This window comes from Molothrus aeneus, chromosome 18 (assembly GCF_037042795.1).
Source record: "Molothrus aeneus isolate 106 chromosome 18, BPBGC_Maene_1.0, whole genome shotgun sequence".
Classification (NCBI taxonomy): Eukaryota; Metazoa; Chordata; class Aves; order Passeriformes; family Icteridae; genus Molothrus; species Molothrus aeneus.
Window position 1 is genome coordinate 4,305,722 of NC_089663.1, and position 13,437 is coordinate 4,319,158.

General features: G+C 47.1%; 1 protein-coding gene across 2 annotated transcripts in view; it reads left to right on the plus strand.

The window, feature by feature from the left end:
• The window catches only part of TPCN1 (two pore segment channel 1), a 42,355-nt gene that overhangs the window by 13,296 nt on the left and 15,622 nt on the right, over positions 1-13,437 (plus strand). Inside the window, exons 3-11 of one of the 2 annotated variants that reach the window (XM_066562100.1) lie at positions 4,170-4,294; positions 6,712-6,888; positions 7,726-7,839; positions 8,677-8,807; positions 9,974-10,062; positions 10,639-10,673; positions 11,213-11,271; positions 11,950-12,103; positions 13,016-13,132. In XM_066562100.1, coding sequence (XP_066418197.1) covers positions 4,170-4,294; positions 6,712-6,888; positions 7,726-7,839; positions 8,677-8,807; positions 9,974-10,062; positions 10,639-10,673; positions 11,213-11,271; positions 11,950-12,103; positions 13,016-13,132 — 1,001 coding nt within the window. The remainder of the gene's footprint in view (positions 1-4,169; positions 4,295-6,711; positions 6,889-7,725; positions 7,840-8,676; positions 8,808-9,973; positions 10,063-10,638; positions 10,674-11,212; positions 11,272-11,949; positions 12,104-13,015; positions 13,133-13,437) is intronic. The other variant, XM_066562101.1, reaches the window with a different exon arrangement.

Here is a 13,437-nt window from a genome sequence, read left to right on the forward strand (position 1 = left end):
TCATATGTTCTGCAGTGTTCTGTCATCACAGATGTACTTGATAAAATAGCAATATCTGGGCAGGATGGAAACTTATCATCCAAACCATCCTCAAGCATTTAGGAGACAGCCCTGGGAAGTCCAGTGCAGGCTTTGGAGTAGGGCAGTGAGCCAGTAAGGGAATCTCAGTCTGTTTCAGTGCAAGGCCATAAAAAGTGTGTGCTGTCTGGCAGGCAGAACATCTGGCAAACTGGCTAATGAGAGCCAGGCTGGGGGAGCTCCAAGGCAAAAGGAAGAGCTGCCCTGTAGGGTTGGTTCATAACTCTCTGAATTTGTAGGAGGTTACTAGTTTGTTGGAATTTTGAAAAAAATACTATTTATTTGAAGAAGTGCAGACATCAAAAACCAGGAATTCCAGAGTGACTTCAGTTTGATGTATAATAGCTGGCTGGAAAGGGTGATTTATCCCAGCCTCCTGTGGATGTTTTCTGTCCCTTATTCTCCTCTCAGCTCTGCCCTAGAGATCCCCCATGGCTGCATGAGCTCCTCCGAATGAGAGGAGTTTGTTTGCTCTCGGCCCATGGAGAGTTTTTCCTTCCCCTAAGCAGGGAATTTGTTTTGCAGAGGGAGAGGTTTGGGCTCTGGAAAGTTTATGCTCCTTCTCTTTCTTCCTTGTTTTTTTTGTTTTTTATTGTAATGATGACATATGGAAACTATTTACACAGGAGCATGCTCGGCTGCACTGAATGGAAATGCTGGAGTCCCGGCAGTCTCGTTCTGGATGCCTTGTGTAAGCAGCCAGCTGGTTTTGCTTTTCCTTTTTTCCTTTTTTTTTTTTCTCTTTCCCCCCCCCCTCTTTTCTTTTTTCCCCTCCCTCCCTGCCTCTCTCTGTTTTCAGGGAACGCCTGGGATAAGTTACACAAGTGTAAGGAAGGAAGCTTTGCCATCTGTGACCGGCTCACTTCTCTTCCTTTGGCGTGCCCCTCGCGCCGCAAACTTCACCAAATATCTGTTTTCTTTTTCGTGCTGGAGATCCCTTGCTGTGCCTGCTCAGCACTTCCACTCCTCTCCCCGTTAGCTCATCGTGAGCAACTTGTGCTAAATGCCAAAACACGAGAGCGCAGCACATTCGCCAGCACCACGCTTGTGCCTGGCAGCTCCTCGTCCTGCAGCTCAACCTTCCCAAATCTCACCCTGGGAAACACCCAGGCAAAGGATCTCACTCCTCATCCTGCAGCTCGACCTTCCAAAATCTCACCCTGGGCAACACCCAGGGAAAGGATCTCTCACAGAGCCCTTCCTCAGAGGGGAGGAGGGGAGAAGCCGCTCACTTCTGCAGGCAGCAGAGCAGGATCTTTTGTGCGGAGCTTGGCCCCGAGGAGCAGCTTTGGGAAGGAAGGAGAGGCAGGAGCGGCGGGCTGCGAGCACCAGGGGCTGCCATGCAGTGGAGGGAGCTGCCTGCCATCTACCTCGAGGATCCCGGGAGCCCCGTGCAGAGATCCTCCTATCTCATTGAGCTCCATACTGATGGTAAACGCCGTCGGGGATGTGGTGCAGCACAAGCGGAGCCGAGCTTGCATTAGTCTGTGTCATTGTTATCATGGGAGCAGCTGAGGAAATTAGCTCGCTGGAGGGCTGCCAAGCACACAGTCAGAGGGCTGCTCTTGGAATTTATTATTATTTTTATTATTATTTATGACCCAGATGATGCTGTTGCCTCAGGGATGCTAGATCAACCTTCTGGTACCTGATGGGGAAGGAGCTGATCCACAAAATGCAGCTCCCCACCGGAACACTCGAGTGCATTTGCTGTTGTCTGTGCCTGGTTTAGACAGCAGGAAAGCATCTTGATTTCTAGAGCTGTTTTTTGGTTCTGATTTGCATCTCTGAGTGCTGTTTTGTATTTGCAACCTTGGTGTCAGAGCTGGGACAGCTCTTCTGTGGGAAGCACAAGAGCCGGGTCCTGTCCTGGGTTTTGCTGGGGTGTGTCTTTCCTTGTGTCTGTCCTTTCCAGGGAGGTTAATTTTTGCAAAAGAGCTGCTTCAGGGTTAAAGGTGATTTTGGTATCTTTGTCAGGGTTAAAGGTGATTTTGGCATCTTTGTCAGGGTTAAAGGTGATTTTGGCATCTTTGGGCAGGGTCCAGTGTGTTGATGTTTAGGTTAATGCTGCAAACCTTTGCTGTTTTGGTCACAGTGTGTTTTGATCCTCATAAATTTTGTATGTTCTGCAATGTAAAGTCCAGGTTCTGATGAAGATATGCTCCTCCTGTAACTGTTTATCATCAAATGTGAAAAGGTTTTGCTCTCAGGCTGCAGTTTGAGGGAGTCTGTCTTTTTGGGACACATCCCCAGCAAAACCTTTGTAAATAATAACATTTAAGAACTTTTTAGAGCTTGCAATATAACGCTTCTGATTTTTGCATATGGCTGTCATCTCTTAGTTAAAAAGCAGACAAACCAGAAGGCTGCCATTCCAGCTCCGTGGATAAATAAAAACTCCATCATTCAGTTTTTTTTTTTTTCAAGAGCTGTGCTAAATCAAGGGGTGTGGGGGAGGAACCGGCCTCATTCAGACATTTGTCCAGATTTTGAGTGGTATTTTAAGGGTGTGGGGGAAGCAAGGAAGAGAAACAGGCTTCGTGCTGCAGAATGCTCAGCAACCTGAGTGTGCAATCTGGAAGGTCTTCACAAACCCCAGAGAAATGTTATCTTAATTTGATTTGGGGGTGGAAGAGGCAGCTGTGGCTGTGCACTGGTGAAGGGGCTCTGATTTCTTCCCACTCCCTGCCTCTGCCAGGAGCACATGGTGCCATTTCTCTTGGCGGGTGCAGAGTTTTTGGCATGGGCTCCCTCTCCACTCCAGAGGGTGTTCTGGAGAGACTGAATCAGTAATTCATCCAGGATTATTTTGTCACAGCAAATCTTCAGCAGGCTGTCATGAGAGGGGAAGAGAACCTCGTGGTGCTTTTTGCCCACTCTCAGATAACAACTCTGAACACAGAGGGAATGAGCTGCCACACCACAGCTCCTGTGCTCATAAAAAAAGGGGGAAATCAGCACTGCTGTGCTGGCAAGCTCCATTTTACATGTACCCACTTTGGGAACATGAGGCACTGGAGGAGGGAAGTCTCTTCTGAGAGCAGGAACAACCATGTGATGTGGGGAATGTTTGAAACTCTGAAGAACTGAGAGTGTGGCTAGCTCCACCACAGGCCCTAAGCAGGTGTCACTGCTGGGGGTTCTCTGCTCAGTATTCTTTGTCAAAGGTAAAATAAAACCTCCAGTCCCAGAAGAGGAAACCAAGTGACATTCCTTTTTTGTACAGTAATTGTCTTCTTGCTTAGTTGTCATCTGTCTTAATAGTACTGAGGCTGCAGAATGCAAAAATGGCAATTATTTTGGAGTTTTCATACATGCCCTGTATAACTCTCCTGTGGGAAGGGCACTGTGTATGTACAGCTCTTCTTGGGACTTGCTTTTTTGCAATTGAATTGTTTTGGGGTTTTTTTTAACAAAATCTTTATTTACAAAATCTGTTTAACACATTCAGTATGGCATTGTTCTGTAGTTCTTTGCTGGTGAGAAGGACAGGCGCTCAGAAATGTCAGAATTAATGTGTGCAGTGTGAACAGAAAATTCATCTTGCGGTTTGTTTGCATCAGAGGGGTGTCAGTACTCATCAGCACCTCAGAGTGTTGATGTGTTATTTAGTGAAGTGCTGGGAGAAATGGGGCTTTCTGCTCCAAGTCCTGACAGCTTCTCTCCTCACACTGGTGCCCCATGGCAGGGGCAGTGCTGTGTCCATCCTTCCATGGCCTCTGCTCCAGGGACACGTGCAAAAGCTTTCTGCTCCTGCAGCAAATGCTCTTCTCCTCACTGGGCTGGCCACCCTGGGAGGCTGGTGGCTGTTACCTGCCTGCTTGTAGATTGTGATGCTGATAGCAAGCTTCAGGCATGACAGCACACACCCCTGAGCCAGGAGAGCTGCTTGCTGTACTGAGTAGGAAGCTGTCTCTTCTGATGATCTTCTGGGAGCCTCCCCGTGTGCAAGTGCTGCGTTTCAGTGTCTCTTTAAAGCTCCTACCTGCCAAGAGTCAATTTGTCAGTGTGCAGCTGCCTCTTTCCCAGCTGCCCTGGCTGTCTGTGATCCCAGAGCCTGCTGATGGCTGATCCCTGTTTCTCTGCTGCAGATGGAGGCAGCTACGACGTGGTCAGCGATGCCTCCAGCCCCGCGGCCAGGGAGTGCTGTGCCCAGCAGAGCTCTGCCCGCCACAACTGGGAGATGAACTACCAAGAGGCAGCCATCTACCTCCAGGTGAGCCCTGCTGCATGGGGGGACAATGCTCTGCAGGAGCTACACTGCTTCTTGGCCATGGGAAACAAACAGCTTCTGTTCTGGGCCTGAAAATTCAGTGCCTTGCCAAGGATTCTGCTTTGGGAGTGGGGCGGTGCTGGGGGCACCTCCAGTTAGGCTTTGGGAGTCATTTGGGGCAACCAACAACAAAATCCCCAAAAGGGATTTCCAAAGGACTGTGCTGGCTGGGGTTCAGGATGTGCACAGTTCTGCCACCTTGGCATGGAGGTTTCTGTAGCTGATCACAGATTGTCATTTCTGCAGTTGCTCCAGGGGGAATGGTCAGTGCTCTCCTGTTCTGCAAGTGCAGGTCCCAACCTGCCTAGGCCATGGGGTGGCCCAGTTAGTGTCAGTCAAGTCCTGCAGGTCATGTGAGACACAGGAGAAAGTAGAGGTCTTGATTTCTACAGGATTAAAGGATGCTGGGATTAGGATCAGCCCAGGAGTGAAATTTATATTTAAAACAGCAAAGAATCAAACCCCACCCATCCTTCAGAAACACCATCCTTACTGCAGCTAAGGGTTTGCTTTTTTAAGGTGCTGTACATCTGGTGTGAGCAATTAGCCACCAAAACTGAGCTTCTCCCAGAGCTGTCCAGTCTGAAGTGGTTGCTGGTTCCATTAGTGTCCGTCCTTCCTTCTCTTTGTTCCCTTTCAAAGCTCTGGGGTGCTTTGGACCCAGCTAGGTTGTTTTTTTTTGTTTTTTTTTTTTTTGTTTAAACCACTGCAAGGTGACAGAAACTATTTGTTGTCTGTGCTCTGACCCCACAGGACTGAGAAATCTCACTTCTCAGATATTTTAAAACAGTGTAGGCTGGACCTTGACAACACTTGAGCTCTGTGGTGTGCTGTAGCAGCCCTGACAATGGCAGGGTGGCTCCAGCCTCCATCCCAGGCTTTTGTTTAAACTCCTGATTATTGGAGCATCTCTGCAAAGGGTCATTGAGCTGTGCAGCTCTGATGGTAATGGGCACAGCAGGCCTGGCCCTTTGGATGGGGATGATTGCTGCTGCTGCCTTCACCAATGGCCACGGTGACACTGTCCTTGAAATGAGGTAGAATTGCTTCAAGAGAGGTTTGTGAGCAGTGGCTGCAGGCAAGTGTTGGGTCTGGATAAGAGGGCTTTGCTGTCCAGGCACGTTTGGAATTGCTTGGCTCCCAAGAGGCAGGATTTAGGCTGTTTGTCATTCCACAAGTGTCTCCTGCCAGGGTGGATGGGAAAGACCCTGCTGATCCCAGCCTGGGCTCTGTGCAGGGCTGGCTCTGTCCTGCTCCAGCCCAGCTCTCTGACCCAGCAGTGTTTGTTCTGAAACCCAGTGTGAGCTGGAGTCAGTGAGACACATTGGGAACCCTCTCCTGAGCGAATCTGGAGAATGCTTCACTTCCTAAAGGAGAGTTCCCTGACCTCGTTATCCTTTTGCAATCACAGCTATTCTGCTTTGATAGTAATAGCTTGGCTGTCCTTGCAGTAATTGCCTGCCTGAGAAGATGTTAATTTAAATAAAACCTCACCACTTCTTGTGCATCTGTGTGGCCCTGCTGGGGAAAAGTGATCTCTTATGACAGTTCCCAAGAGGCAGCAAGTTTCCTGTGAGTAACAAAAGCTCCCTTGCCAGAACTGTTGACTCTAGAAAAAGAAGAAGCTGTTGGGTGGTTCTGATGAAAACCCTCTAAAATCTCCCCAAACTAAGTTTCATCCTAGGGGTAAAAATAGTCACGATGTAGCTGTTTGAAAATCAGTTGTAGGCAAAGTGTTAAGATGGAGTATCTGACCTTTTAATGTTAATTAAGCTTTCTAGTTAAGAGGGAATGACAAATCAGCATAGAGACTTGTTAATTTTGCATGGAGTCTGTCTTATATTCCTGAAGCAGAAAACACTGTGTGTGCTCCAATGTTTTCTCCCAGACATTTTGCAAGGCCAAGATAAGGAGGAACAACTGTCAGCCAGGTGCCCTGGAGCTTATCTGGGTGTTTTCGTGTTCTGTCCTGGAGAAGTTTAATCAAATAAGTCTGTAAACATGTGGAAGTAGTTGCAAGTAAATGAAGTGCTGTGTTTGTGTTGGGATGTCAGCTGAAGTTTCTTTGCCTGCCTTTACAAACTCTCCCAGCTCTCTGCCTCATTGTGAAAAGGCTCAGGGGTTTCTGAAGCAGGAGTTTGTGGATATTAAAGAGTTTCATTACTGAAATGTGGTTATGAATAGAAGGGGATATCCCGTGTGTGTAGAGTCCATTCCTCAATAAACACATTAACAACAGGCTGTAAATGGGAATTGTCTGTTGGGAATTGTATCTAATCCCTATAAAATCTGCATTCTTTACTCTTTTATAGCACCACGAGTCACTAATGCTGTTCCCTTCTTTATTCCTGCTGCCCTAGGAAGGAGAAAATAATGACAAGTTCTTCACCCACCCCAAAAATGCCAAAGCACTCGCTGCCTACCTCTTTGCACACAACCACCTTTTCTACCTGATGGAGCTGAGCACAGCCCTGCTGCTGCTGCTGCTGTCCCTGTGCGAGGCCCCAGCGGTCCCCATGCTCCGCCTGGGCATCTTTGTGAGTACTGGCCCTAAATGGCAAAGTCTGCTTGCTCTGCAGCCTGGGGAAGAGGAAGATGATGGCCAAACAGAGAGGAAGGAGGAGGCAGTAAGAGGAAAAAAATCCACCTGGTTTGTTCTGTAAATGGTTGACAGCAGATAGGCCAGACAGCAAAACTTCCTTTTTTCCATCTGATCTAGGCAGACCACAATGAAAGTGATACTCATTTTGTGTTATCAATTTGTGCAGTTCTTCATTTAGTAACAGAAATAAGTGGGTTTTTCCTTTTTCATGAGATAACTCAGCAGACTGTGGGTTTTGATGGGGTGGTTTCAAAGCTGTTGTCAGGGCTGGTGCCATTACCCCAGCACTACCACTGGTTCCTAGAACACAGATCAGGACCTTCTCTGTGATTGTCCAGAATTCTAATTCAAGGAAAAACCCTTCTCTCCCTGCCCAGAAGCTCTCCTTCCTGTGTTCCACTAAAAAAATTAGTCTCCATCTTTTTCGAAGTGTTTCTGCTCAAATTGTTGATGTCTTGGCCTTTTGTTTCAAATGTATCAGTAACTTTTTTCCTGTGTTGCTCAAGCCCAGAGGGGACATGGATTTCAGGAATTTCTGGCCTGGTACTGCTTAGAGAAAAACTGCACAGGTTTTAATGAAAGCACAAAGCAGTAGATATAGAAATTTTGAAAAACACTGCTATGATAGCTGTAAAAGAGTGGCTTGGGGTTTTCCTGCATGCCACAAGGCAATGCTCAGACTGCTGTCAAACCCAGCTGCTCCTTGGAAAAGGAGGGGCAGGAGTGTGGCCTCTGCTGTGCTGCTCTTCTCACCAAGCCTGTGCTGTGGCAGGTCCACGCTACCCTGGAGCTGTTTGCGTTAATCGTGGTCGTCTTTGAGCTCTCCATGAAGATGAGGTGGCTGGGCTTCCAAACCTTTATCAGGCACAAAAGGACTATGGTCAAGGTGAGTTTTCTTGCTTGATTGTCAGGGTTTCTCCTTTAGCACCTCCAAGAGCCAAAGAGCCAGATGCAATACTGGCCTGCACTGCAGCAGGGTGACATAGCTGCTGTGTCCCAGCTCCCGGATGATTCATGTGAGATCCCTCAACTCTCAGGTCTCAGAATCTCTGCTGCTCACAGTGACCCCAAAATACGTTAGAAAGTCTAAGAAGGAGTCAGAACTCTTCTGTTCTCGTTCTCAAGGTTGTTTATTGTATCTTATTTATAAAATTCTTTCTCTGGCCTGCTGAGGTCCGTTCAGCAGGTCAAACAGAGGCACACTGACACCCTCAGGGTGGTATTATCTTTTTATACTAAAAACTATGTCTACATTATTTACCATAACTTCCCAATACCTATCACCCAATACCTATCACCTATGTTAGACAGTGAGCTTCTACTCTAAACCAATCCAAAAATGCCAGCATCACCCAGAAGATGGAGGGTAGGAAGAAGAAGGAAAAAGGACATGGCACGCCCAAATTCCTCCATCTTGTGACCCTGAGCCCCCATTCTAAAAACCTCAAAAATCTTATTTTTTCACCCCGTGACAAACTAACTATTATTCTACTTAAACTCTCTTGACTTGTAATTCCTTATATAAAGGTGGTTATTTGCTCCATGGGTCAAGATCAAAGGCACAGGTGTCTTGGGCTCTGTGCCAAGGGCTCTGAGCCCCCTGGGCAGGGCAGCCAGAGGAATTTCCTGGGTTCTGACACTCAGGGACACCTCCCATCCTTCAGATGTGCAGATAAACAGGTGGTGAGGCAGAGCTTTGCCTCTGATCCCCCCTTTCTTGCAGACGTGTGTGCTGTTGGTGCAGTTCATCGAGGCCATCGTGGTGCTGGTGCGCCAGACCTCGCACGTGCGCATCACCCGCGCCCTGCGCTGCATCTTCCTCGTGGACTGCCGCTACTGTGGGGCTGTCAGAAGGTGATGCTGGGCTCTGCCCTCCCTCCTGGGGCTGGGCTGGAGGGAAAGCACTCAGATCCTCGAGCTGGGCATGGGTCTTGGGTCTTCAAAGAGAGAGGAGCTGTTGTTGGTTGGTGTAAGGTTGTTTATTGTGTGAATACATCAGTCTCAAAGATTTCAGAGTACTGAGGTCTGTGCTGAAGCTTCCTGGCATAGAGTCCTGATGTTCTGAGCAGCAGCTACTATCCCTTTTTTCCTTTTCCTTTGCACCCCATACAGTGGGATTTTATTCATAAATCATCCAATCAGCTAAAAACACGATTCTAAAACATTCTTCCTATCCGAGCTTGATTCTAATGTGTGAAAGTAGTGTCAGTTCTTACCCAAAATCTACACATGTACTTCTGTCTGTTCATGCAAATAATTCTGTCTGTTCTATCCAGAAATGCAAGCAATGTTCTGCTGTTTTCATTATGTCTGGCACTAAGTAAATTTTGTGAAAGGTAACGCTGCTGAACTTTAAACTAGGCTTTAGGGCTTTTACTAGTTAACACAGTTTCTTAAGGCACTTAAAATATATTTCTACTCACTTAAAACTAAAGCTTACACTTTTACTTCATGTCTGTGTGGCTTAATATATTTCATTTTCTCTAAAGGTTCCAATTTAATCCCTGCATTCCTTTCTCTCTCTGAGGGACTCAGAGAGGCTTCTATTTCATGCATTCCAACAAAATCCCGCAAACATCCCAGGAAAGTCAGTGCTTTCACTGGCATTTGTGTTGGAGATTGTTCCACTGTGAGCTAAGTGTGGATGTGCTGGTGGTGCACAGGGCTTGGGTGTATAAACCAGCTCAGGGAGACCAGCACAGGGTGTGGCTGCACTGGCTCTGCTCCTGTGCTTGCCTGGAAGATGCACAGTGAATCAGGGCTGGTCTTCAGTCTGCAGAAGGAGAGCTGACAACATGACATTAGTGTTGTTTGCAGTACCTGAGAGCTGACTGCAAAGGACAGATGGGTAGCTTGGAAATGATCCTAATTTAGCAAGCTTTCTACTTTTAATCCTTGGAGGGAGTGGGAAGAAAGCCCTCAAGTGTGGGGGGTGGTGGTGGGGTTTTTTATTTCCCCTGACAACCTGGAGGAGTAAATGTGCAAATTTTAATTTATTAATGTTTTCTCTTATTTTTCAGAAATCTGCGACAGATCTTCCAGTCCCTCCCACCATTTATTGACATCCTTCTCCTCCTGCTTTTCTTCATGGTGATTTTTGCTATTCTGGGTGAGTTGTATTTATGGGTGGAGAAGTGATGCTCTTAACCAGTGATTGTCCAAAAGCAACGTGAACAGCCTGGTTGAATATAAATTATCAGATCCAAAGTGTTGCCAGGATCTTCCATTTATCCCATTTCATCTGCAGTCTGGAAGGCAGAGTTAAAACATCCAAAAAATCTGAAAGCTGGGTATTTAATTTTGAGACTAAAGTCCTTTTGACCTCTTCCAGAGCACAGTCAGTGGTGTGTGTTTTCAAGCTCTGCTTCCACCAGCTCTTCCTCAGTGTAACACTTTATTCTGCATCCCCACAAATGCATGTGTCTGGAGTGTACTTGCTACAGCCCAAACCACCCCCAGAAAGTTTATTTTCCAAAAGGAGCAGTGAAATGCCAATGACATCTATTGGCAAATCTCTGTGGAGAAAATCTTCCAGATACTCCCAATCTCAGGGTGTCAGAGAGGATTTGCTGTTAGTGGGACCTTTCCTTTGGGAATTGCTTCACTGCTCGACATTGAACTGACTTTATTTTTGTTTGTTTTTTCTCCTTTCACTCCTTCTCTATTTTCTCTGCTGCCTCTTTAGGTTTTTACTTGTTTTCTCCTAACCACTCGGATCCAGTGAGTATCTCAATTTTTTTCATTAAGAATTCAACATTACAGTGCAGTCATAGTGTATTAAACCATGTGAGACCAAACACTGGCAGCTCCTGGCAGTGTCACCCTGCTTTACCCTCAGTGGGGAGGAAGACTGTGGAAGGAACCTACTCCAAGACAGGATGTCCCAAAGGGAACATTCTCAGAGTTGTTCCTTGTTCTTGGTGCCTTCATTCAGCCAAAAGAGCCACCTGCCCCTGTCCCCAGGGGAGGAGGTGTCTGGGGCAAAGCTCAGCCACTTCCACTGCTGTGGTCAGAGTCCAGCAGCCACTGGTTCCTGCTGCCTGGGAAAAAGTACTTATAAAAATGTGCTTTTGGCTTAACCCTTCACACACAATTTCTCAGGGAACTTTAAAAGTGCTGTAGTACTTTTCCCTAGGGAAGGCATCAGGGAATTGTGGGAGTGCCTGAATCCAAAGGGGTTGGGGGACTGGTTGTTTCTTTGAACAAAGTGTCCCTATGAGTTCCTGCTTGCATTTTGTCATGGGAATTTTTTCTTTCAGTACTTCAATACCTTAGAGAACAGCCTGGTGAATCTCTTTGTGCTTTTGACCACTTCAAAGTAAGTTCATGCTCTTCTATCTCAGTCTTTCCCTTGTCCCAAAGGAGTCTGGCAGAGCCAAGAGTTTATCTGCAGAAATGCTCTGTCCCAAAATGTGTGACCCCTTTCCTTTGCCTGAGAGAGAGAGAGATGTCCAGGGTCAGCCTGCATGGGAAGAGCTGCTATTCCACTTTACTTTAGGACACTGTGACCTCAGCTGCAGAGTTATCTCTAAGGACTCAGATGTCTTCATCACTGTGAGGGCAGTAAGGGGGAAACAGCTTTGTTAGGCCTTGGTCCAAGAAGGGAAAATGTGTTTGTGCTCCTTTGTCAGCCAACAGCTCACTGTTGAGAAGTAACTTCCCATTCCTGTGCTGCACTTCCCCTGTCTGCTAGGAAATTGGGATAACAGCAGTGAGTAAATATTGATCTGCTGTCAGGGAGAGCCCTGGGGATTAGGAGATTAGCAAAGGATGGAAGAAATCTGAGGTGGTAACACCTGCACCAGGGCTGTACTGCTGTTGTTAAGTACCAAAGCATAGCCCTTAACCACACCACAAATCCCATTTGGTGTTTGGGGTGTGTGAGGAATGCGCTTGCCACATTTATTATTTTTCCACAAGTTTTGTACAACTGTGCAGATCTTTAGGTGTGAGTTCATACACACACACTCCCTTCCCTGTGCCTGTTGCTGTGCAGTGGGCTGTGTGCCATGAGGTTTTTGGGGCTCACCCTTGTGTCCTTGGGATGCAGTTTCCCTGATGTGATGATGCCGTCCTACGCCCGCAACCCCTGGTCCTGTGTCTTCTTCATCGTGTACCTCTCCATCGAGCTCTACTTCATCATGAACTTGGTGAGTCCCCAGGGGAGCACTTCCCTTCCCTCTGCCTGCTTTTGGAGCTCATTGCTCAGCAGTCTTCCCCATTCCCAGAACTGCTCTGCAATCATCTCAGACCCTTTGGCAGAACACTTCTAGAAGTGGCAGCTTGGCTACAGATAGAACTCTTTTAATGTCTAACCATGAGGAATTGAACTAAATCACAGAAAACCAAATTATATGAGCATCTTTCAACTACTCTCCCATTAATATCGTGCTTGGAGTGACATACTCAGTTACATGAAATTTATTATCCTTCTCTGTCTTAATTATTTATCATAAGATGGCATTTTATTATCTGGACTTGCCCGAAATACTTTGTAAATCAGTTTGAAGGGGATGGAATTACTCAGGATGGCAGGACTGCAGTGCTGATCACTGCAGAGTGAGAGCACGGCTGCCCAGGGGAGGATGTGAGTGCTGGAAAAGGCCTTGCCAAAGGAGCTGAGGACTTCTGCAGCCCAAGGTGAGGGATTTGATGCTTGTGGTTGGATTTCACTGCCTCCCCAGATGGAGGGTTAGCTTTGCTCTGTGTTAGCCAAAGCTCCCAGGAAGGGTGGATGCAGAGAGCAGCCCTCAAACCCTGCTTTCCAGGAACAGATCAGGGCATTTTAATAAATCTTTTGATATGGCTTTCTGCTGGCACTTGTGTAGCTCTTAAAACCCACTAGCAAGTGTTGAGAGACCAGAAACATCTGGACCTCCTCTAAAAAGTGGATCAGAGCTTGGGGATCCCTTTGTGGGATCCCTGGTGCCAGTGGGACCTCACCAGCTCCATCAGCAGCATTCCTGCTTGCTTGATTCTCCTTGCTTCCCTGAAACCCTGCAGAGTATAAAGGTCAAAACAGCACTTCTTTTTTTTTTTTTTTTTTTTTTCTGTCTTCTCAGCTTCTGGCTGTTGTGTTTGACACTTTCAATGACATTGAGAAGAGGAAGTTCAAGTCCCTGCTGCTGCACAAGCGCACGGCCATCCAGCACGCGTACCGGCTGCTGGTCACCAAACAGGTACAGCTGGGCCAGCAGCACCCTGGCCTGCCTGCTGACCTCCAAAAAAAGGGCTTTTTTCTCTGTTCATTGTGATCAGGCTCACCAGGGGCTGGTGGTTTTTTCATTCATGTTCACCTCTGTTAGTGGAGAAAAAGCAGAGTGGTCTGAATTTCAGCCCTGCGTGAGGTTATGGCTTGGTAAAATGAGAGAGGTTTGTTCTGGAGTGCATGTGATCATTGATTTCTCTCTGAATCAGCCTGGGTCACTTGAGGACTTGTTTGGCTTACCAGGCATCACTACTGAGAGGAGGGATGGGTCATACA